Genomic DNA, 24,630 nt, shown 5'->3' with positions numbered 1-24,630 from the left:
ACCTGCTTTTGGAAGCAACTCCCGCAGTGGTACCTCTTGATGTAAAGGCAGTGTGATATATCAGGTGCAATTAAGATCTTTGCTAGCTGATTATATTTACATAAGTATGGAGTGCAGATAGCATCTTGTTAACCCAATTAATGAGACTCAAATGTCAGGGAAGGGATTATGCCTAGCCAGAGTGCTAGAAAGGCAGCCACAGATGATTTAATTGTGTGGAACAGCCCTGTTCCCTTTGAAAAGCAAGAGCTCAGGCAGGAGCACTACTACCCAGGCAGCCAGGAGGAAAACCACAGGAGAGGAGGAAAGATGGTCCAAAATCCAAAGGTTTCACACCTTTAGCATAAGCAGGACTCTTTATGATGAGAGACTTAAGTGCCATGTAAAAATAAGAACACAGGGCTAAACTGAAGAAAACTGAAAAGTATCCTCCTGAGGTCTTAGAAACGTTTTATTAACTGAACTGTGCCTTACTCTGCAATAAGAGAAGGTCCTCATCACCAAGTCACAGCCTGATCTGCAATGGAACAGGAATAACATTTCATTACTTCACTACAAGTTGTTTTTCTCCCACAGTCTCAAACTACTCAACTGTACAACATAAGAGGAGATGCTGCTGTTATCCATGAGTGACTGCAGAGCAATGAAACCTGAATGCCAAAGAATGGGGTACTTGGCCCCAAAATGAAGAAAAGCTCAGGGTACAGCCTTACACTCAGTACTTCCCATCAGTTCTCTGCTCAGCATGATGGCTGTAAGAAACCCCTCTTCTGAGTTGTCTTCTCAGTGGAGGAGACAAGATAGTTAGCATGGGTTGCTTGGGCCAATAGCCCAGTCTAAGCAGTAGCCAGTGAGTTAACCGAAATCTAATGATAACACTGTTTCATGGGCATGGCCACAAGCTGTCCACAAAAACACAATAGTAATATTAAGTTTCCAGAAGATGCTTAAAATCCATTTACACCTCTGGTTCCAGAGTCATACATAGCTTTCTTGGAGTCATGTCACATCCATGGACTCAACTAAAGCTCTGTCTCACCAGTAGTCTGTGTGCTGTTTTTGTGCTGTATGAAGGAGGCAATGCCCAACAAAGCCTGGAGCTACCTAATCATCTCTCCATCTCGCTGCTTTCCAGTGAACCTCCCTTTTGTTGTAGATGATTTGCTTTCTTTTTCCCTTTTTGGCTCCTACCTTTTTATGTTTCCATATGTGGACTGGTTTAATTATGCCAAGAAACCTGATAATATCAAAGATAGTCATTCTATACTAAAATAATTATATACAATTCTAGGCACAGAAAACACACCCTTCTTGTAACAACATGTACATAAAACCACTCTAATTTCTTACTACCATGTCCTACAACTCCATTTATTTAAAAAAAAAAAAAAATCCACTACAGATTGATTTGGGGGTCAAAGAGTTTTTGCTTGAGGATTAAGGAAGTTGCCAAGTTAAATTTGACATACACAGATATTTTTCCAGAAGCTATACAAATTCTATGCTTCTTCTATTTCCTCATCACTTTCATGTCGGACAAGCTCTGGTTCAGTATCAGTGCATTATGCTACATCTTAAATATCCACATCAGCAAGTTTCTCCAGAAACGCTTAATGCTTTTAGACCGTAGGCCTTGGCCATACTTATGTTAAAGAGGTTTCTTGCACTGCTGCACTGACAACATTTTAATGCATAATTTTAATTGTCCAGCCTTCTTTTACTCACAGCTTTTGCAAAAAATCCATCCATCGACCCTTGGTTTACAGACTAAAAACTTCCATGCTTTGCATTCTGCCTGCCAACATCATTTTATTCATTTGTTTTAATCAAAAGCATTTGCCAGATTGAATCACCAATCCACCTAACCCAATCAACTGCTCCAGCTCTCCCTAGAGCTGAGTATTTGGGGGGTAAAATGCCAAATGTGAAAATGATCAGCTGTGCACTGCCATATGCAGAAGAAAATATTATCTGTGAAAAGCAAATGATCAGCAGTCTCCCTGTACTAGTACAGCCAGTTGCCCTTACCAGCATTCTGGGTCCCATATTCAACTAACAGCCCTACCTAATGCCTAGCCACATTGCCCAGTTCCTTCCTGCCCCAACGATTCCCAAGCAGCACAATCTGGTAGTGCTTCACTAAATGGCACCACCAAACCATAACCATCATGGGGCCTTCAGTGCTCTGGTTTATCAGCTCCTCTCTCCCACACTATCCCTCAACCACACACAACCACTCAGACAGAAAAGGAGTAGACAACCTCAGGACGTTCAAGGTCTGTTATTCTTCAGCCACTGAGAACTCTTAAGACAAACCAGAAAAACAGATGTCAATGGGTCATTCTTGCTGGCCACCAGAATAAATTCTGGTGGTTCCAAATTCTCGGACAGATCCAATTCCCATTGAAGCCACTTAACATAATTTAATATGAAGTTGCCAGGAACTGTTAAAAAAAACACACAACTTTTAACCAATATGCTGTCAGAAGTTTCATCTTCCTGGATGGGGCTCTAGGACACATCAGTTTGCATCCTCCTGGACCTACATGTAAATGTCCAATGAACAGGAAACTTCAACATTGCAGGCTGGGTTTGATGAATACACAAGGCAGTGCCACCACCATGCAACTGGCTGCAAACACTTCATGGGAAGTAGACCTGCTCTACAGTGAAATAGAGTATAACTGTGTCTATGCAACTCTAAGGCAGAATTAATAAAACCTGATGCAATCTTTAACACTGAAACTTTGCAAATAGGTTTATTTTAAACAGAGACTCTGAAAAATTGGGGTCTCAGTTGGTCCATGAAAATACCAGATTGTTTTCATCCTTTTTCTAAGTGGCATTCTATCACACATCCATCCTTTTTGCTAACAAGAACAAATAGACTTCCAACTCCAATGCTATTTAACATTAATGCCTTTTTCTGTAGCACTTTATGGCACAAATATATAATGCCTCCCTCTCTAAAATCTCAAAGAAAAAATACAAAAATTAAAACCACAGACAGGAGGTTGATGCATGGAACAAATGAGGAAATGAATATAGTAACACCTGAAGAGGATGAAAATCATAGCACATGAAGGCATATTATCTTTTTTTTTTTTTTTTTTCAGTGAGATAGCAGTATGCATTCCTATTTTAACAACCTATTTCCCATTTTGGAGCACTGTGTAAAGTAAGTGGATTCCAGAAACTGGGGAAAACTGGGGGAAAGATGGAGGGAAAAAGAAGTCTCACAAATAGATGGGAAGAACAGACAAAAAGTCCAGGTCTCAGAAAGCACACAAGGTCAGCTCCTGAGGATGGCAAGAAGGGATGGGGTCCATGCTATACTCAGAGACAGGGCTCAGCTCTTGATACAGCTGGATGCAAAATGATGCACAAAGCTAGATCTGACAAATGGTTAGACTAGGAACTTTTCAGCTGCAACTTAATGCATGTGATGAAGAGGCCAAGAGGCCTCAGAGGAAGTAATTACAGCAGTTATTAGGTACAAAATGAGCAAGTACCGGTATGATAGTCATTTTAATAGTAGTATTACAGGTAAAAGCTTTTATACAATATTGTTTTTTTCTTCACAATGGCCTTTTATTTGACCATAAGCTCAATATAAAAAGGTTGCATTTTCATTTGATTTTTTGGTTGTTGCTTAATATTTTTCTTCCCTCAAAAATTTCTATTAAAACATGATGGGAAAATAAAACCAGATATTTTGTGGGGAAAAAATATCTATTTTTATATAGCAGCACAAAGCAGAACACCAGAAATGCTGACATTGTGAACCATTCACTTACAGGACTATAATTCTTAAAAAGACTGTTAACAACTCAATGGAAGAAACTTGAAAGCTAATAAAAACTATATACAGGTAACTGTATGCTTTTAAAATGGCATTTTGATATTGGACCAGCTCTTTAATAATGTTTTTCTTATTGGCAATAAAAAAGTGCTTTAACTTAGGCTGATCCATTTTGCACTTATTGTAGACACATTCCAAAGACATTTGCAACTTATATTACATTTTTCCATTTAGTTTATGGCATTTTTGTGCCCTTCATACTTTTCCCCATATTATTTATACATTTTAAATATGTTCTTTTGTGTTTGAGCTCTCTGATCCATTAATTACACCAAAGAGAATCTCATTTCCATACTTGATATATTGGATCTTCATCATCGCTGCAGTGACATATCACCAGCGCTCTTCCAGGAGTGTTTTGCCAAGACCTATAATCAGTTCAGCACTATGTGCATATATATGTTTGCTCAATGCAGCTGACTCTATGTCAGAAATGTGCAAGTAGTGAACTCCTTGCTAGGCCATGTGGTCTGAAAACAACATGAAATAACTTCAAGCCTGCAGATTTCCAGAAAGACTTAATCACAAGCTGTCACATATGACTGTGTATCCAAAATAAATGTCACGAGAAAGCATAACAAGCTGAGGGCATACACACCTATGTAGGAATATGCAAATTTCACCCACAACAACAAGTGTTTTGAGAGGTTTTACTTTGGAGTAGCTCTGGCCTGTTCTTCTGACTGGGCATCCAGTAGCAGTTGGAGCCCCTGTTGCAGCTCAGTTTCATAGAAATCACAGAAATGCTGGATGGATGGGACCACTAGGCCAGGCAGGAGAAGTGGGGCTGAGGGCAGCACAGCGCTTTGATCTGAAAGAAATCCTGCCTGCACACTCTGAGACCACTCTGGGATGTGAAGCGATGTGCAGCAAGTGGACTTCAAAAGGGACGCAGATGGCACAGACACATTACACAGCTATAAAATCCATATTCATTCATTCCTCAGAAGTGAAAATTACGTGGAGATGTTTCACATGGTACTACTTGGTCAGGGTGGCTGTATCTGTATATAGGACTACCCTGACTTGAACATTGCCTCAACACCATTCATGTAAACCTAGAGGATCAAGCCAGACTCACCATTTTCTACCATCAGCAGTTTATGTCTCATTCTCAGACCAAAGCCTCATCCTACACACAGGCATCACATTAATTTAGAACTGAATCTACATGAGTCATCCTTTAGGAGACCCTACCAAAACTGTCATCTCCAGAACAGATAATTATCCTGCTCAGGCTCTTGATTCAATTCACTTTGCGCTTGCAAAACAAGCTTCATATACACATATTGTTCCTTGATCTCTCTGAGAAAGTACATATGGGACAGCCAGTTGCACCAGACATAGAGTTTTACCTGTTGTGTTTGTTTGTTTGTTTTTGTTTGTTTGTTTGTTTGTTTTCTGAGCTTATTTTGTGGTTGTTCTGTTTGTTTGTTTTTGTTGTTGTTTTTCCCCTCCTCCTTTAAGAGATGGCATATTCATCTGTATCTTTTTTTTTTTTTAATTGGATAAAAACTAATAAAGCTTTCATCATGCTGGGGCATGTTTGGTGTTCCAGGAACCCTTTAAACACCAATCAAAACAAAACTCTCTTTTGCAGTAGTATGGGGTTGAAAACTACCAGCACACTACTGTATCTTAGGCTTCTTTGTCTCTTTGTTTGTTATTTTTGTGGGTGAATAGAAAGCTGATTATATTATGCAGTAATAAAGACCAAGAATATTTAAATTGAAAGAAGATGCAGTCTTGGTAGATTCTGTAGTTGATGTATGTAAACTATTGAAATTATATTAAATAGGTATGAAAGAATTGTTTGATGATTTATTTTTTTTTTAATATGCACTACTCCACTAAAAGTCATCTGGGCTGCATTATACCTTGATGCAACAACAATTGAATCCTGATGTACGAAAACACTGCCATCTTCACTGAACATGTGTCAAACACTTGCTCTCAGGCTAGTTATGCATTTTCAGCTTGTGTATTGTGCCACAGAAATCAGCTATGTTATAGGTAAAGAATCCCAGCAAATTTAGTAGTTTTCTTGTTTTAGCCTGTAATGAGGAGTTGGGTCTTTTAGGGGGTAGAAGGAGGACTAGGACAGAGGTTCTTTCTTCTATTTTTCATTTTGTTGCACTTGGTTTCACTACCCAGTTGGTTCAAGCTAGGTAGAACACTACATCTTATAATGACAAATTTAACTTTTTTTTTTTTATGAGCAAATGTCAAATTCTACATTGCACATTTGGATTTAAAAGCGGAAATTTAAACTACAGAATGATGTTTCTAGCTGAATAAAACTTATGCCAAGCAAAACTCTGATTTCTTGTTTTCTGAGCTCCTGTCTCCAAACTTTTCTCAGGTTTCCAACACTTGGTTACACTTTCTGGCTTACATTTATTTCCTTCTGTTCTGGATTTTGGTGATAAAAGGTTGAGACATATGATTACCACTCCTCAGGTGCAGTTGGCAAGTTTGAGGTGCAGGCATGAGGGAAAGGGGAAAGGGAAAACGGGGGGGGGGGAATGGCACTATTTTAAATGTGGTTTGTCAAGATCACCACTGGCTTTTATCAGCTGTTTCTTTACACAACTCACTTTGTTCTAAAGTATTTAGGAAGAAAGAGAAAAAAAAAAAAAGACTTTCTCTCCACAGAAAGAATACACTGAAGATAAAACTGGTCATTCTCTTGACAAAATAAGAATGATTTTCTGCCAAATTGAGATAAGCTCTTGCAATGTGCAGGACACCATTACCTAAGGTGTACTTATCTATTTCCTTGCAGTTCCTGGCTTCTCACCTATCACTTTCAGCTGGCATTTTTGATCCATTCATTTTAAAACTACATCCACCACTGGCCAATGAACAGGTTATTCTTGGATCACTGCTTGCTTCTGGCAAAATATTCAGGGTTCATGCAGATGATTATACATGAGCACGAAATGGCACAGCTCTCCTCACCACCACCTATGATCATTGTCATTGCTGAGCTCATCTCACCTTCAAAACACTCCGCACTCAGAAGCTTAATTCAGGCTAAGTCAATTCTGTGGGGTTTTTACATTTTCATCCTATAATTATATACAGGTTCTCATTTCACCTATTTCCGATGGACTGTAGCATTTTTATGTCTTTTCCAAGTGTATGTTGAAGTATATATTTCTTGAAAGAAAATGCTATAATATCAGGTGTGAGACTACTTCTATTTTGGGTTTTAGATACCTCCCAGCCAAAAAGCTGTACCAACAAAAACTCTACTGCATTTGGTCATTTACTGTGCTGTACCAAAGTTGAACTTAAAATATTCCATGCCTATTTTATATGCTCACACACATATAAAAGAAATGTAATCAAATGTTCCCCCGATTCTCCATTAATAGCATTTTCCCCCTGACATTTCAAAATCCTCAGTATTTATCTGCACTACAAAAAGTCCAAAACTTACAAAAATGTGGTAAATTTTCACATTTATAAAGTTCATTTTCTATTAGCACAAATTCACTTAGGCCTCTGCTACCCTCAGCATAATACTTTCACATCAGAAATATAAAGATCTGCATCTGCACGAAGAGTTTGGTTTCCCCAAACTGTGGAAGGTGTATAAAAAGCTCCTATGGATTGATATAAACACATTTTTCCACAGATGTGTGAGAATATTTTAGATGAGAATTTTTGCATTAGGTAGTCTAGTTATAATCCCTTGCAGTCTTAAAGCATTTAATAGCAGGAATAAAATAATCTATTACTCAAACTCAATCAATGTAATTCTATTTTGAATGCTATCAAGATTATATGTTTTTACCTATAATCTTCATGCCAAGTCAGACAGATTCTTTAAAACCCAGACCTTTTCATTCAACTTCATAACCCACAGTTTCACTACTTTGATTTTCTAAAACCAGCAGGACATGAGATTTTCTAACTACTGACCACTAAGCATAAAATAACTTCACAATCACATGTTCTCTAACATTCATTTTTTCCTACTGTCAAGGACCACATAATTATATGAAATAATAGTTCCCATCTTTTTTTTTCTCTTTGGCAAAAATATTTTTTTCTTCAGAGAGTTGGTTTGCATAGTCCTTGTCTCTGCTTGTTACATCCAGCATTTCATTTCCATTGTCCACCTACCCTTGATACAGATCTTGCTGCAGCTTACAGGAATCTTTTCCATCCCTGCATCTGAGAAGTCCTGAGCGTAGTTGCAATGGGCCAGTCTACCATGGTATACTACAGTGGCACTTCACAAGCAGGACTGCCTGAACTCTTTATATGGCATAACATCAAAACAACAATTTTCCAACAAAACTTCCATGTGTCCATTATAACCCTTAGCTCTAAGTATCAAGGATGCCAGCACTTTCTCCAGCTTCTTTGTGTAAGAGTGTATAACATGAACACACAAGAAAACAGGTACTTCCAGTTGCCTTCAGCCTGCTTTGTGCTATTCCAGTATCTCAAACCCTATGGAAAGCCAGGTGATGCAATAGCTTTCCAGAGACAATGCATCTCCTCAGAGGTGCAGAACCACAGACATTCAAAGTGGAAGTGGGCACAAGACCAAAGGCACACTAGCTCTAGTAAAGACATAAATCACAGTTCTCAAAACCTCTGGATCAAAAAGCCAACTTTAATTTGCTTTTGCTCATCCACATCTTAGAACAAGTTCAGGAGAGCAGATGCCAAAAACCTGGTACAAAAAAATGGGCACAGCCTGCCCATTGTCAGACAGACGAAAAGAAAATTAATGTGTTAATACTGTGATTATACCACCCACACCCACTCATAAAGTGCAAGTGCATGAAGTGAAAGGGGATGGTTTTGTACCCAAGCCATTAGAGCAGGAGTTAGGAGACCTGAGCTTTCATCACAGTCCTATAAGAAATTCCTTGTGGATAAACCACAATCTCTGAGTTTGATGTTTTTCTACACACACACACACACACACACACAGAAAAAAGCCACTTCTTGCAGACAGCTGTAATTAATGATCATTTCTTTAGAGACCAAATTCATCCATGTTTATTAAGTGCTTAGTTGGACAGCAATATAACAGCAGTAAAGTGTAATTGTAAAAGCTCATATTGGAACTTTTGCTTTATGGATGTTTAAAATGACCATTTTTATGAGCATTATGACCATAAAAGCAAAGACATATAATTTATAACATAGGGATCTCCAGATTTTGATCTTGTCAAAACTTACCATAACAAGTAATCACACTCAATAGGCAAAAGCTGAAAGAACTTTATCAGCCTTAACTAAGAGGTAAAAGCTTGCAATGATCTTATTAGTTCTCATCTTTCCTACAAGAAAATATTTCTATGTCCTGCAGCTTCGTAACAGTTTGACTGAGGGGTCACAGGATATTAGTCTGATTTCTTCTATATCACTAACTACAGATTCTCTTCCAATTACTTCTGTGCAAAATTGCATAGTCGTAACCAAAACATACTTCTGATCTTATCATCACTTGAAAGCATCACAAAATGAAAAGTTTAGTATTAAACGTAGTGGCTTGTTCTGCTGATCTTTCTCACATACAGAGCTTCAGTGTACATACACACACGCTCTTAATCTTACCTCTTTCTTTATATTAAGGGCAAGCACCAGTGTTGTTCTGCACAATCCACATTTCAGTTTGAGAAGTGGGGATGTCCAAAACCAAGTTATTGCATGGTGGTTTCAGTGCTTTTTTTTTATTAGAAAAGCATTACCTCTACTTTAGAAGTGAATTATTTACTATGTGCTGCACACAAAATCTCCAGCACATTTTCCACTCCGAAATCCCGTACCACCACAACTTCTCTTTCCACACGTTACAGCAGATGCTCATGAGTGAACTTGTCTCATTTGATAACTAGACGGCTGCCTGTAGAAGATCCCCACCAGTGTCCCTTTTGTATTCAAGGTTCAGGGTTTTTTGTTACCAATAGCTCTCGAACAGGACCTACAAGCTTTCGTAAAGCAGCACCCTCAGAAGACAGCATCTGTTCTACCTGTTATGTTCTTGTTCATGTTCCCACCATGAAAATCAGTCCACTTGGTCTCCACTAATCAATGAGAATAGGCAACTTTTCATTTTGGTCTTTCTACCAAGGCTTCTCAATGGTATATAAGGAATTACATTTGCAATTGCACTTTACAGACTTTGTTGAGTTATGGCAACTTATTCATAACCTAAGAGCTTCCAGTTTTTACCACAGTTGCTTTTAGAGTCTTACAACTTCCTTTGCCCTCCCAACTAATTTCGCCTATTAAGAGAAACTGAGCTGAAGACTGCTTTGCTCATGCTGCTTCTCTCTTTCTCCCTTGCTAGGATGCATCCCTGTGCTCTACAGACCACAACCTGCAGGGTCAGTTCTGCAAAACTCTTGATGATTAGGTTCTAGCATTTCAGTTCAGTCTTCTCTCATTTCTGAGATGGCAAAGAACCGAAAGGACGATATTTAGATACTCCTTTTCTTCTCAGAGCCATTCAGATTTCCATAACTAGTGTAGTTCTTTAAAACAGCTTGCAGTTATGGAAAGGTATCACCACAAGAGGAGACCTGTCATCATCCAATCCAGTTTTTCAGTTATTTTCTTTATTGTTGTGTTTAAGACAAGTGCACTTTGTAGAATTTTCTGTCCCTTCTTGGGCAGCAATAGCTTTCTTCCCAGAACAGCTGATTAAGTTCTCTTTTTAGTTGCTTGCTTCTTACAATATGGATATCCATCAGGTTTGCCCTTGTAGAGGATGATCAGTCTTCCAGAGAAAGTTCCCCACTGAATGACTGTTAAACAATCAATATTTCTAGTTGGGTGGAAGGAAACCTGGTTCTCTTTTCCCTCCTGCTCACAAATCACCACATTAATTCTTTTCTTTCTGCTCTCCCCAGTCCTATAAAATCAATCTTTTCCCTTGTGGCAGACCTGAACAAAGGTTTCAGCAACCAGCTGTCTAATAAACAATTGCTTCGGATGCTGCACAGTGTTAAAGTCAGTATCCCCACACCAATTTCCTTCTCCTCTGCCAGGTCTCCCTGCTTCTAACTCAAGAAAGAGAGATCACATTTATCCTTTGGCAGAAAAAAAAATAGAGTGTATCCAATGCAGGTAACTGCAGTAACTCATTATGCATCCATATTCCTAACAGAATGTGGTATCTTTCTTGTGTTGAAGGGAACCAAATACCCTCACTTGCCATTTCCCTAAAGCATCCTCTACAAACCACAAAGATTTAGAGTTCTTACATCCAATGTTTTTTGCACTTCTTCATATTTGTGCACTAAAAGGGTGCTCATTGATTTAATAAGCCAAGGTCTAGAGAGATCTATAAATATAAGAATTTTACCCTAATGTATTATTGCCCTGCTGCCCAAGACTGAACTTCTGCTCCTTCACAGATAAATTGCTTCCTCACTGGTTAACACCAGCTTCCATTAGCAAGAGTGGTGGCAGACGTATTTGGGAAGGTGATCCATGATAAAACACAGCTTCATGTCTTTTTTTGTTTTCCCTTTGATTTCTCTACTCACCACATCCCACGCTCCTCCTTTCCCCACCCGGCTCTACTCAGAAGAATCAATAACTTATTCTTTATCACTGTTAGCTAAAAAGTTATCATTGGGCCTCACTTAAAATCTACAGAAGTCAGTGCGGTGACATGCATCAAACACTGCAGGCTTAAGATTACAATTGCCAAAATTGCCTTCTAAAATGCAGTCTGAAACAATTTGTTAAGTCTCTTACAGGCTTATAATTATGTTGGCTAATGATAATTTTACTTATAGCAGTAATAGAAGTGGGGGGTTCTCGATGTTTCAGTCCTAAAGTACAAACGATTCTGTACATTGAGTTACTCTGTAACTTCCCAAATGTAAAATGTAGTGCTTGCTGGTCTATACTTCTCTTTGCATCCAACAGCAAGTGAATGCTTATGGCTTTCTCTTAACTATGTTGTGCAAAGTTTTATTTAGAACAACTATTTTTCAATAACTCCTGAGTGTTGACTTGTCCAGCTGAATTGCTCCCAAAATGCTTAACTGTGATGCAAAGTTAAAAGGAAAGGGAATGTTTCTCCCCAAAACATGTGCAACATTATTAACCACTGCATTCCCAGCACAATAGCCAGTGCCATCCTGAGAATAAAAAATCCTGAGATGCTTTTTGATAAAAGCATCACCTGTTCTTTCACTGTCTGCATTACAGCACGTATAGCCATGTTGTATCCTTCACCTTGCGTGCCTGTGCCAGCTCCTCAGCTGTTGGCGTGCAAAACCAAGCACGTGGCAGCTGCAGGCAGCAGCATTTCCTAACCCTACCTTTCACCCTCTTTTCTGAGCTACACCTGAAGGTTTCTGCGCCTGCCTCTGACTTTGTGAGAACAGTTCTCACTCTGAATTCACGCAATATATGCAACGTCACAATGTCATATTAAAGTCACATATAACTTTGTGCCTGAGAGTTTTAACATCAAAGAAACGATTGCCAGATCATGGATTGGATTACTTTCCATTAGCTCAGTGATGTGATAACCTCGTGTTACATAAAGGCCACAAAGGTACCTGAGATTTGATTATGTAAAATATTCCCCTCTTTGTGCAGTTACTTTTAGTACAGGCCTGAATGTTCTTATTATCTGAAATCCAAACTTACCAGGCAAACACACATTATACAAGGGTTGTCTGTGATAAATGGTATCTGTAGAATTTCCCCTTCATTTTCACATTTTGCAACAGATCCTGAAAGAGAAATAAAAATTAAAAAATATTGACGTATCTCAATTCCCCCATCTGGTTTTGGATGCTGTTCTTGTTGCTCTCATTTAACCCCTGCTCCATTCCTGGCCTTCAACTTTAAATTCTGTCTCAATTTGCCCACTTGAAATAATCAAGGATGCTAAGCATTTCCCTAAGATTCCAAAGGGAACCGGGAAATGACTGGCCTTTTACTGGCGCACAAACCCAGACTCTCTTTGTGCACCAGTTACAGCAAAGAAGGATGCTTTTTCTCTTCTCAGATGACGTGTGGAGAATAACGAGTACTCCATGCAAAGCAGGCTACTTCTATAATGATAGATCCAGAGCTCATTGAAATCAGTAGAAAGCTGTCCATTACACTCCAAGGACTTGGATCCAGAGCTCATTGCAAGCACTAAACCAAGCATCCTCCTAATGCGTGACAGCCAATTGGCGAGCGAGTCAAAATTAGCAGGCTGACTGTCAAATGGAATCAAATTAGAAATCCCTTTATGGCCCTAGAGCTGATTAGCCGGTATTGTGTCATGTTGGAATCGCTTCTCGAAATCTAACATCTAGCACTAGGAATTGATTTAGCGTTTCCCTGCATGCCCCAGATATCAATAAAATATAACACGGGGGTAGAGAGGGGGATACAAAGCGGGGGAGAGGGAGGGGGAGCACAGCTCCTCCGCTCATTCACCTGCCCCGAACCATGCGGTGACACCCGCAGCCCCCCGGTCCCCCCCGTCCCCCCAGGGACCCGAAGGCGCGTGGCTGAAGCAGGTGGGCTCCGCGCCCCCTGCGCCCCCTTACCTGTGAGCAGGGAGGAGGCCGGCGCCCCGGGGAGGCAGAGGGCTCCCAGGAGGACGGCGGCGGCGGCCGGGACGAGGCTGGGTGCTGTCGCCACCCGGTCCCCGCCGAGCCTGGGCATCATCGTCCCGGGCTGGGGTGCCGCCGCCTCCGGGACGCGCCGTCGGGTGGCGGAGCCCGGCCGTCCCCGGAGCGGCCGCCCCAGCACCGACCGGGAAAAGGGGGCGAAAGGGGGTCGCGGGGGGGCGTCGGGGGGTAGGAAGGGAGACGCCGGCCCGCCGGGGAGTCCCACCCCGCGGCGGCACCGGGGGAGGGGACTAAGGTTGCGGGGAAAGCAGCTGTCAGCGCCTGCCCCTCGGCCCCGCACCCCCTCTTTCCATCACCCCCCTCCCCTGCCCGCATCCCTTCTTATACCTTCCTCTCCCCATAGTCCCTCCTCCGGCACCCCCCGGCCCCCATGCCGCCCTCCCCCCCGGCGCACACCCGCATGGACGGGCTGCCAGCCCCAGACCCCGCTCCCCTGCCGGCAGATGCCCGGCCACTCCCTCCCCGGCCCCGCCGAGCACCGCCCGGGCCGGCCGCGCCGTCGGGGCGAGCAGAGGAGGAGGAGGAGGAGGAGGAGGAGGAGGAGGAGGAGGAGGAGGAGGAGGAAGGAGGAGGAGGAGGAGAAGGGAAGGTAACGGGGGGCCAAGAGGGGAGGAAGCTCGGATCCTCCGGCGGGTCCGGTGCTAAGCGCAAAGCCAGGTACCTCCGGCGGGCTTGTGGCGATGCCATTTGGGCAGGGGAGAGGAGGAGGAGGAGGAAGAGAAGGAGGAGGAGGGACGGGCAGCGCCACGGCTGGGATCTGCTCCCCAGCTCTCCGCGCCGCCGGCCCGGCCGCGGAGCTCCCTTCTCCCCTCCCTCCCTCCTTCCTTCCCTCCTTCCTTCTCTCCCTCCCCACCGCCTGTGCTGCCCCCTCTCCCTCCGCAGCACACCCTCGGGGCTGCCCCCCAAGGGGCTCCCCCCGCCCGGCCCCGCTCCCTCCCCACCGCCACCTCCTCCCAGCCGAACCTGCCCGCCAAGCCCAGCCGTCCCCAGCTCCATGGAGCCTTCAGGGTCCCTCCGGTGACATTTCCCACCCGCACGGCCGCTTTCCGCTGCTTCAGGGTCGTTTTGGCACGCAGTTTCTCCGCGCGCATCCCAGCGCCGGGCCGGTGCGGCACGGCTGGCCCCGCTGCTGTCACACACCAGCCCGCCTCGCCACGCTCCTCTTCCTTCCACGGCGATGGTTCGCTGGGGGAAAGGAGCGTTCCCAGAAATAAACCAGGCTGATGACAAGCTGAAAAATGCTCTCAGAGTCGTACGCGTTCTTGTGTGCTTGCTTTGGGCTGGGAATGTGAACTGCTGTTTCAAAAGAGCTTGCAGTAGTGGCAAATCAGGTGCAGGCAGGACAGGACTACTTTTGCTTTAAATACGTTTTGCATCCCAGTCAGATGCAAGGCAATTAGGTTCGCCTGTTCGTTTTAAGAACTAAGCCCAAAAGACCTCTGGAAGCCTGCATCATTGTTCTAAAATGTGAGATACGCACACCTCATTTCCAAGACCTACCATCATCCACCTTTATGGTAGGAAGCCAAAGTCCTTAAATAGCTACAACTGCCTATAATAGGGACTACAGAAAAAGTGATATTGGTAAAGTAGTAGAAATCACTAGCAAAATCCTCTCTATCAAAAAAGACTAAATATTTTATTTTTTTTTATTTTTTTTCCCCGCCTTAATCTGTACAGGTAGCTGCATAGGCAGATAGGATAATTTAGCGGCAATTAAAGGAAACACATGCACAAAAAAAGGGGGTGGTGGGGAAGAGAGCATTTGCATTCTACAAAAATATAATTGGGATCACTGCATGAATATAACGCATGTGACCTGAATATATGTGTATGTATACATATTATGTTATTTCTGGTAAATGATTCATGATTCTCTTTCATTTACACAAAGATGAGCCTGTGGAGGTACATATTACACTCTACTGCAGACAAGATTTTCACTTGTCCACATGTTTTTTGTTTGTTTTTTTCACTATTGGAAAGATGTACTGAATCTATTGGCAAACTGGCCTTTTCTTGCTTCTCTATCTGTAATCAGTGGTTACATTTCCCTTTTGTAATTCCAGTGCACCCACAGACCTCCTAGAGCAACAGCCATTGCTACCCTAATAATTTCTGAAGTGACAACTACCACAGGAAAGTACTTATATCATTGTGTGCATTGAGTCTTCTCTTTGTGATGGTCTCAAATTCATTAAATATTAATGTCACCCGGTGTGAGAAACATATAAATCATGAGGGCATCAAATAACAATTCAGGCTTCCAAATAACAGCAGGGAACTTGCTAAAATACTCTGCAAACACAGTAAGTTTAATCTCTTTTAGCAAATGAAGACAAGAGGTGACAGCAACTGAACTGCACACTCAAATCATGCTATAACTCACCAGTTAACAAGAGCGTGTAATGAAACCATACCAAAGGCAGGGCAGTTACAAAGCAATGCACACAGATCTGCTACAGCATCTCCAATGCACTGATTCAGCCTAAAACTTACCTCTGAAACAACGTCTGTGAGATGAAAGTATGGTGAGTGCTCCATGGGGTGAGCTCACTGCCATTCTTTGGGCTTGCATCAGTATCTGGGGGAGGAATTTGCCCTTTTCTTCATTTCTTGGAACACCTGCTGAAATGGCAGCCTAAGCTGTGACATACCATGTCTATACGACACTTCACATGCTGTTGGGTGTCCAGCAGAAGAGCCTGCTGAGGACTCATGCTGCCTCTGAATCTCTTGGAGCCTTGGTTCCCCATCTCCCCCTCTCACTAGGGGAGAGGGGAAATGCTCACAGTTAGGAACAACCTCTGGTTCTCCCTGGTGTTGAGAATGGTGACACACCTCTGGGAAAAATCACTCTCTAGTTGAAATCTCTAATAAGGTGAAGCCCAGCAGGGAAGGGAAACATGGCCTTGCAATCCTCCCACCTTAGTGTCACCCATTCAGGGCTACAGGTACAGGCTTTGTCTCAGCTCTTTACCTCTCCCTTAACCTTTCTGAAAAGTCTGTCTTACCAGAGGTCTGAATCCTTTCTGGTCATAATGCTGCATTAAGAAAAGTTTCAAGGGTTTGTTTTTTATTTCCTTTTGCATCCCTATTTGAATGAGTACTTATTTAAATATATATATATGTGTGTATATTCAGAGCTGTGGTAACGTTTAGCAAAACCAGGGGGTCACACTGAAAGCTGTGTCCTGCTATTGGATATGCACAGAGACTTCTGTTATAACTGCTAGCATAAAATAAAATTGTGTCATTGAAAATCTTACCTCCTTTGCGTAAGCATCACATAGTATCACTTCTTATTGAGGGGGTATGTTCATTCCTTTGTTTACTGGCCAACCTGGCTTCATTCAGCTTGATGGAGTGTTTGATGTCCACAAATATCTAGTTCATGTCATTTGGCTCTTTCTCCAGTGACACTTTCCATGGTTAATAATGTTAGCCATTAGCTGATGATAATAAAAGTTCAACTTAGCACCCACCTAAAATGAAGAAAGAAAAATAAATAAATAAATAAATAAATCTACAGTTAATAACAGTGAAGAAGATAGCAATCTCATTCATGTCTTTCTTCATGATCATCTGTTTTACTGGCAAATCAAAATAGCTAGAAGACCCATTATTTATTAACTAGAGAACTCTTCCAGAACTGAGGGGATGCACTGAATCATTAGAATGCACAAATATTTCCTTTTGCTCAGGAAATTCACTGTTCTATGTCTTGAGCTTAGGTGGTCCTAAGGGTCCTTTCCCATGCAAGAAAGTATGCAATAAACATGCTACATAGGAATGTGTATATTTTGGTACAGGTAATGTCCCTTTTTATTATTTTTATGTTGTTATGCATTATTTTGATGCAATTTCTTAGTATCTATGAGACTTCTCAAAATATAGCATTTTTCACCTCTGAAAAATGCTATATTGAAGTCTACACTGAATATCTGTGTTTGTAAGGCAATGCATACACAATGAAGGTGGTTTGCACATCACATTGAGTTTACCCCTTTCTGTTGTTACTATACTCTTACTAAACATAAGTATTCTCGATCCAATAACTTACACTAAAAGTAAATGGAGCTGTGGAAGTGATAAGGTTCAACCCTACCAATTCTTGCTGAGAGACCTTTAATTTGGGGAAGTATTTTATTACACAGCAACTGGGAATCTTGGTAGTAACTCAAAGAATCACAATGTGGATGTTACCCTTTCATGTGGGAGAATGGAGGGGAGTTACTCTACTGTTCACCATCCAGTTGTCTTCACTACTGCCTTTCAAATGCTCATGTTATTGGTCATTCATTTCTGTGCTTAATCATTTTTAAAGTTGAGTATCTACCGGTGTGAACAAACATTATTTCTTGCATAGCCACTTCTCCTCCACGAGATAATAAAACTTGAGACTGGCCTAAGTATACTAAAGAGGTGTTCCTGACAAGCCCCCTTACTGCAAAATAACCAGAAACCAAAATGGATGTAAATGAGGGCTGGAGACCACATTAAGAGATTTTAAAACTGTGACCGGATTAAAAATGACATATGGCCAAAGTCCTTAAATAAAAGAAAACTACAAGAAAGTATCTAAAAGTTACAGTGAGACTTACTTGAATAAATGTTTATAAATTTTATCAAACAACCCATCATTTTGACAGTTTTCCATAAACTCCTGGAACATGCAAAGCATTTAATTTATTTGTGGCAAGATAAAGATAATGAGTAACATTTTAAAAGTTTATTAACATAGAATGTCCTGGCATGGTCAAACTTGCATACTTCTATTGTTTAACTTATGTTTTCTAAGAACTGAAAAAGTTAGCCTTACAAAAAGGAGTTTCTAATTACAAAAGTCTTCAAAATCATCCTCATCATCTGCACTTGTAGGAATGCAAACCGAATGAACAGAGCACAAATTAAACTGGACATAAATGCCACCAGTACATCAAACCATAAACAACAACAACAAAACTTAAAGAAAAAAAAATCCTTGATTGCTACACAGAGAAGAAAATATCACTCTAATTATGGAGAAAATAGGTCATTGTAGTCTTTTATCACGTATGCTAAAAACAAACCCAAAAAGTACATGATGACAGAAATGGTGATATAGTCTTAACTATGGAAGACCCAGCAGAAGGCTATAGGCCAAGCAAACAGAATAAATTGGCACATGCTTTCATGCCTTTTTGTTACTTCACTGATGTAAATACAGTTTGTCTTCCAGAGATAATAAAAAAATATTTTGTGTGAGTTATGTGTTTTCCTGTTAGGTTACCCTTGAACATCTGCTGTGCCCGATAAAGGATAAGAGCTAATGAAATCACATAGAGTGACATGCATGTGGTATTCTTTTGCTTTGAATGTGAGAGAAATTAAAACCTGTGTTTTGCCCAGCTACTTTCCTAGCTCATGACTGCAAGAAATGAGCACTCATGAAACACGTACAATGGCAGAGTGGTGACTGCAGATGAAGATGGAGCTTCCGTACACTACAAACAGCCACCCTGCATGCTCCAAAACCCTTGGTCCCACCCCCCAACACATAAAAAAAGGCTTGCTTATTCTTACATGAGGTTTTTCACTCCAGCCAGAATACAGTTCAAAAACAGAGGCCTCTACCAAACACAGAAAGGCAAAGGTTCATATTTTTGCCAAAAGCCAGGTTTCCAACTGCATGTATCCTGTAAGTTCATCACTTCTCCCAACAAAACCCTCCCAAGGGAGCTTTCATGTTGCTCAGCTCTTCCTGCTGCTGTTCTTGTTTTGTGGCAGAATTTCTCCCTGGGCTTTTCTAAATGACAAATAAAGGCTTAAAAACTCGGAGGTGACACTTGAGGAGTGAACGTAAGATGTCAAGTCAGAGCCTCCTCTTGTTCACGTGGGTGTCCTGATTCACACTCATATGAGTGAGAGAAGACTAAGAGCCATTAATTTTAAGTCATCTATAATAAAAAGGTTATAGCTTGTCGACAACGGCAGGCAAAAGGCAAGCTGTTGTGTGGGGGGATTGCTGGCAGATGGCAGTGTTGGGAGAGCAGATCTCCGCAGCGTGCAGCCGCAGAGCAGGGACGAGATGGAGCAGCTTCCACAACTAACCTGAACCACAGATCTGTTTACAGCGATCTAATCCATATGTGCTAATATCTTGCTCCTACACGAGCGAAACGCTCTCTTGGGTTGTTCTCAGAATGTACATCCATCTGGTGTTGGATGCACAGGGCATTCGCTTTTACTGTCCCTGCAACTAGTACAACATACCTTATTCCATCTGGAAGCAAAACAAAAGAGCATTACAAAGAACCCTTCATCATAGTTATTTTCCAGATTCAATGCTTAAGCAATTTAAGAATTACTTTTTCTTTTCTTTTAAGAAAACTGGCTGTGCAACGTCACAGCTGCTAGTAAGAAATTCTCCTTTTTTTTTCTTCTTGGTTTCTGATTTAAGTACATGCATTTACCAAAATACATGATCTGTCCTACTAATTGTACCGCACTTATAGAGCAATAAACTGACAATCTCAAGCAGCCTTTTTCATCAGTATATGTGAACAAATCAGGGTAATACTGCACCAGTCTGTTGCAAATTCTGCTAGTTATGGAGTTTCATAATAAGTTATAGAGCCATTATTAAAGAAGCAATGTTACAAAATTTTACAGTCATGCTGAACTGCTCACCAATCTAATTGGATAATTCAACCCTGGATATTCTGCATGTGCTTGAGACCAAAAGTAGCCTCTTGTCTACTCTCTAGGAATAAAAGAGTACACAAACAAATAATAAAAAGAAAATGTAGAAATGAACAAACACACTAGCAGCAACAAGAAGAAATTAATTAAAAACCCATCTAATTTTACTACTGATTCACATGGGTCAGATTACTGTTGGAGATTAGTCTTCACCAAAAAGAAAACAGACAGCCACTTGAGCCAGAGAAAAATGTACTTCCAGGAGGGAGTGCAATTCATCTGCCTGCTTCTCAGCTGTCTGTGGCTCTGTCAGGAGGAGAGGAGAGGATCATTAAGTGTGCCAGAGGTGGGCTTTTGGTGTCATTACACAGATCTGCAGGGGTTTTCAGCCAAAGCCTCTACTTCTCTGACAGCAGCATATCATTAAATAGGTTGTTGAGAAGCACAAGGTGAACAGAGAGAGGGAAAAATATTTACTTTGGTAAAGTATTAGTCACATGTCTCGTATATATTAGCAGATTAAACAAGAGTCTGAATTAGCAGATTAAACAAATCGTCTGAATTACTTGTGACCAAAGAAAACAGTTAATCAACAGTTTAAAGGCTTCATGGAATTTTAAATTTATATTTACATGGTGTACACCATTAATTTCAGCTATCTTTAAATGCAGACTGAAGTCTCAAGGTAAAGGCTGGCAGGTATTCTGACACAAAATGATTTCTGGTTAGAGGCTGGTTGGTGATGAACTATTTTCAGAACAGAACTTGTGGCTTTGGGGGCTTGTTTTGCTTTCAGTTTTAACTAAACTAGTTTGAAGAACACAGAACTAACTTTTTTCAAGTTACTTAAAACTCTAACTGGCATTCATATTTTTACATTTCAATTAATTTGAAGTCAGTCTGCATGGCTGTAGCCTAGTTTGTATAAGTATGGAAGCTAGGTAATAAATAAAATAGCTATTATTAAACAGAAAGGATATTACCATTCTGGAAATACTTTGGAAACTGCTCTCCCTGCTAGTAGATCATGTAATTTAGAGCCTTCCCCGGGAAATGTTCACACATTGGATTAGCCCAGATGAGTTCAATAAGAATAATCACACAGTGGGCAGAAAGGCACTTCTGCAAGCATTTGTGGAAGCAGGTTCCTTAAGCAAACCAGGATAACTCCACACAAGAGAGGTGTGGCCATAGCATCAGGGTGGCCACATGTTCAGCTTCACTGAGTGCTGGGTCACCCAAGGAACAGGCTCTGCTCCAACGGGGATGCGTCCCTGTGGCTGGGAGGTGGGCTTCAGGTCCCTGACCCTCCAGGAGCAATGCAGCACTGAGCTCTGTGCACGGAAACCTCTGCACCTCCAGGCCCAGGGATGTGACTGCAGTCACAGGGCAAGCCAAGGGCAGCCCACCCAGCTGCAACCCATTTAGTTAGCTGTCATGATCAAATTGGCACTGGACCTACACCAATCCACCAACTCAGCTAAGCAGCTGTCAGTGTCTACGTTCTCCTAGGCTGTGCTTAGGAAGCGGTGGCATCATGGAAACTAGAAAGATAGAAACCCAAAAGTAAAGCCAGAATCCTTCAGAGAAAAAGGTGAGCGGCTGCCATGGTGGCATGAGACCCAGCTACGTGCCTTTGCTGCCTTCCAGCATGATTTGGATGTGGGGGGTGGCACACACGGTGTGAAGCACCTGCAGGATGGAGACCCAAACCTTTATGTACCAGATCATCCAGGATGGTGTTTATTCACTTTCACAATTACTTTCTTAGACTTGCTCTGAGGCACCTGTTTATCTTTCTAAACTTTCATATTCCAAAAGAAAAACATCAAATAATAAATCACAGAACTGAGGGCTTCACCACCTCACGATGGAGCTGCTTTCAGCTCTGTTGTGCCAGAAGTAATGAAAGTAATTGCACTTAAAGATCATTCCTGTACATCTCTATTAAAAAAAAAAATCTTCCCCACTGCCCTAATGATGATTAATTGACTTTTGAGCATTCCGCAAAATGACAATACAAGCCATCTATTACAGAAAATAACATTCAGTGACTAGTTAGTGCTAGCAACAGTTCCATGCTTTGCTTTTGGATCCATTCCATCTGGATAAATAGACAGTGAAATTCCCAAAATGCAGGAATTTTGCTGCTATGAAACATTCAGAGAACAACAATCAACTCTCGTCTTTGTAATTATAGGATTTCAAAAAATGGCCATTTATTTTAAAATAGTCTCTGTGGTTTGTAAAGCTGTTCCTACAGAATGCACAGAGGATAAAATGCACATATTTTTGCAGGCTTTCAGCTGCTGGCCCAAATACAGAAAAGGATTAAGAAAAGACAGATTTAATTTACATGATACCAACTAGAAGAAGCAAGCAAGAAAAGATGGTTCTGAAAGCTATATTTTATTTTCTCCTAAAAGAGGTGTAGTGCAAAGTATTTTTTTTCACAGCTAACAGAATCCAGTCAGATTGCAAAGGTTGCTCCAATTGCATGGGAGCAGCCAAACAATAGCTCTATTCACCCACAACCAAATTCTCAAAATCTGGAGTCTCACTTTCTGGATTCCCAGACTGAGCCTCAGGCCTTGAGCTTAATTGGGGTAACTAAAAAAATGAGGGCAATCAAAATTATCACTTGGCTTTGATAATGTGGGCCTTTGCAAGGGAGGGACAGGGACGGAGCCAAACTTAACAGAGACAACGTGCGGCACGTCAACACAAAGCCATCCCCGTGGGCACACGGTGAGGATGAAGAGCGACATGGGAGCCTGTAGGGAGAGGCAATCCTCTGCAACTAAAAACTCTTACACCAGTTTACGAGTGTGTTCAAAGCACTGCCTGGTGCTACAGTTTACAAAGGGTGGAAAATTACATAAAGAGGGCCAGACGATACCTCTGACATGAGCCAGGCAGAGGCACAGAGCCGGGGGAACTCGCAGAGAGTCTTGAGGGATTCTGGCACGGCCAGACTGCAGGATGCGGCCACTGCTGAAGCTGCTTGCTGCGATAGCTTTACCCTTTGGAAGTAAAACGAAGCATTCCTTGCTTCTGCTTGGCCCTATTCAGGAGCACAGAGGAGCCTGTGCATGTGATGGGAGAGGGGAAAGGGCCAGCACTTTGCTCCAGGACTGCCTGGGCACACTAGCCCCAGGTTTGCTGTACCCTCGCTGAGAAACAAACCCATGATCTGCCCACCGCAGCAGCTCCATGACTAACAGACTAGCCCCAGGTAACTATGAAGTAGACATAAGAAACTAAGAAGGGGAAGGGTGCTCCTTTCACTTATACCCCCTGGCTATCTTTTTCTTAACAAAAATGTCCTCTGGCTGCTCTGGTGAGTAAGTTCACCGCTTTGGAAACTGCTCTGCCACACCCCTTGGGAGGTGAATCAGTAAGAGTTACACAACTTCACTGCTTACAGGCAGTCTGATCTTTTCACCTTCACCTGCGGTAGCACGTGTCTGGCTTTGAAGAAGATGTAGCTACTGAAAGGGTAAATGAGATATGGAGAAGGAATATGGAGAAGGTCTTTAACTTTTGTGACTGGGAACACCTAAAAATTTACAGTGGTGAGGACAATGACCAGAGAGAAATAGAAGAAGGAGTTTCAATCAGAAGTCAACACGGAAGTAATTTGGTAACAATCTCCTATACAAAAAGTCTCAGCGTGTGCAGTTTTTCATAAATGTTATCACAAAGCTGTACTATAGCAACCTAAATAAACATACATGTATAGACAAATGCCAGAATTCACTTCCTCTCTTAGCCACAGAGAGATGGACATGCCCACTGGTTTGAGACCTAAAGCCTAGCTCAACTAGATGTTTGGGGTCCAGATTTGTATGCTGAATATCTGCAATGACAGAGCGGTGGATGAGCATTTGTGGGAATTGTTTTTCTGGTCAGTGTGAAAATCCTGAACCAGTAGGACCAGACTATATTTTGTGCCTACTAGATATTGTGTGATCAGGTACTACACTGATATGTTGAAGGTAAGAAACTCACCAGGCTTAGCAATCAGGTCCTCTCTCAACATGCTGTAAAACTGGAAGCCAAAAATCAGTGGCCAGGTTTGGAAAAGTTCATCTAATGAGAAGCAAGGAAAGTTAAAATGTACCAACTCTGTTACTCATTGGGATTTATTTGCTCAGTTCTAATTTTAGCTTTGGTTAGCCCAATAAAAGGTATCACATCACCGTCTGGGTAGCTGTCTTACAAACAATGCAGCTACCAACTTTCCTCCATTGGATGACATACTTGGGCAGTAGCCCTTAAAAAAAAAAAAAATAATAATAATAATAAAAAAGCTTAAACTTCTTTAGAGCACATTTGGTTTTCCATTCATTATTTTTCTGATGCTGAAAGGAATGGTATTCATCCCAGAGAAGAACAGGTACATTGTATTTCAAAGGTTTAACCAAAACACTCATTTTGCTCCAAGTTGTCCTTCTT

General features: G+C 41.5%; 1 protein-coding gene and 1 long non-coding RNA gene across 7 annotated transcripts in view; one reads left to right on the top strand and one right to left on the bottom strand.

Moving 5' to 3' along the window:
* Positions 1-24,381, bottom strand: part of BMPER (BMP binding endothelial regulator) — a 167,097-nt gene extending 142,716 nt beyond the window's left edge. Inside the window, exons 1-5 of one of the 6 annotated variants that reach the window (XM_068670405.1) lie at positions 24,184-24,381; positions 16,758-16,973; positions 15,988-16,116; positions 14,520-14,673; positions 12,506-12,591 (exon numbers count right to left, since the gene is read on the bottom strand). In XM_068670405.1, the coding sequence (XP_068526506.1) occupies positions 12,506-12,591; positions 14,520-14,673; positions 15,988-16,032 (285 nt within the window). In that variant the 5' untranslated portion in view covers positions 16,033-16,116; positions 16,758-16,973; positions 24,184-24,381. Of the gene's footprint in view, positions 1-12,505; positions 12,592-13,404; positions 13,899-14,451; positions 14,674-15,987; positions 16,117-16,757; positions 16,974-24,183 lie in introns of those variants that run through there. The other 5 variants (XM_068670407.1, XM_068670404.1, XM_068670402.1 and 2 more) reach the window with 5 other exon arrangements.
* LOC137850456 (uncharacterized) lies at positions 14,006-14,730 on the top strand. Its single transcript, XR_011092539.1, has 2 exons — positions 14,006-14,145; positions 14,371-14,730. It is a non-coding gene; the product is annotated as an uncharacterized lncRNA (long non-coding RNA).
* Positions 24,382-24,630: the final 249 nt, after the last annotated feature.

This window comes from Anas acuta, chromosome 2 (genome assembly GCF_963932015.1).
Source record: "Anas acuta chromosome 2, bAnaAcu1.1, whole genome shotgun sequence".
Taxonomy (NCBI): Eukaryota; Metazoa; Chordata; class Aves; order Anseriformes; family Anatidae; genus Anas; species Anas acuta.
This window is presented reverse-complemented; position numbering and strand designations above follow the sequence as displayed.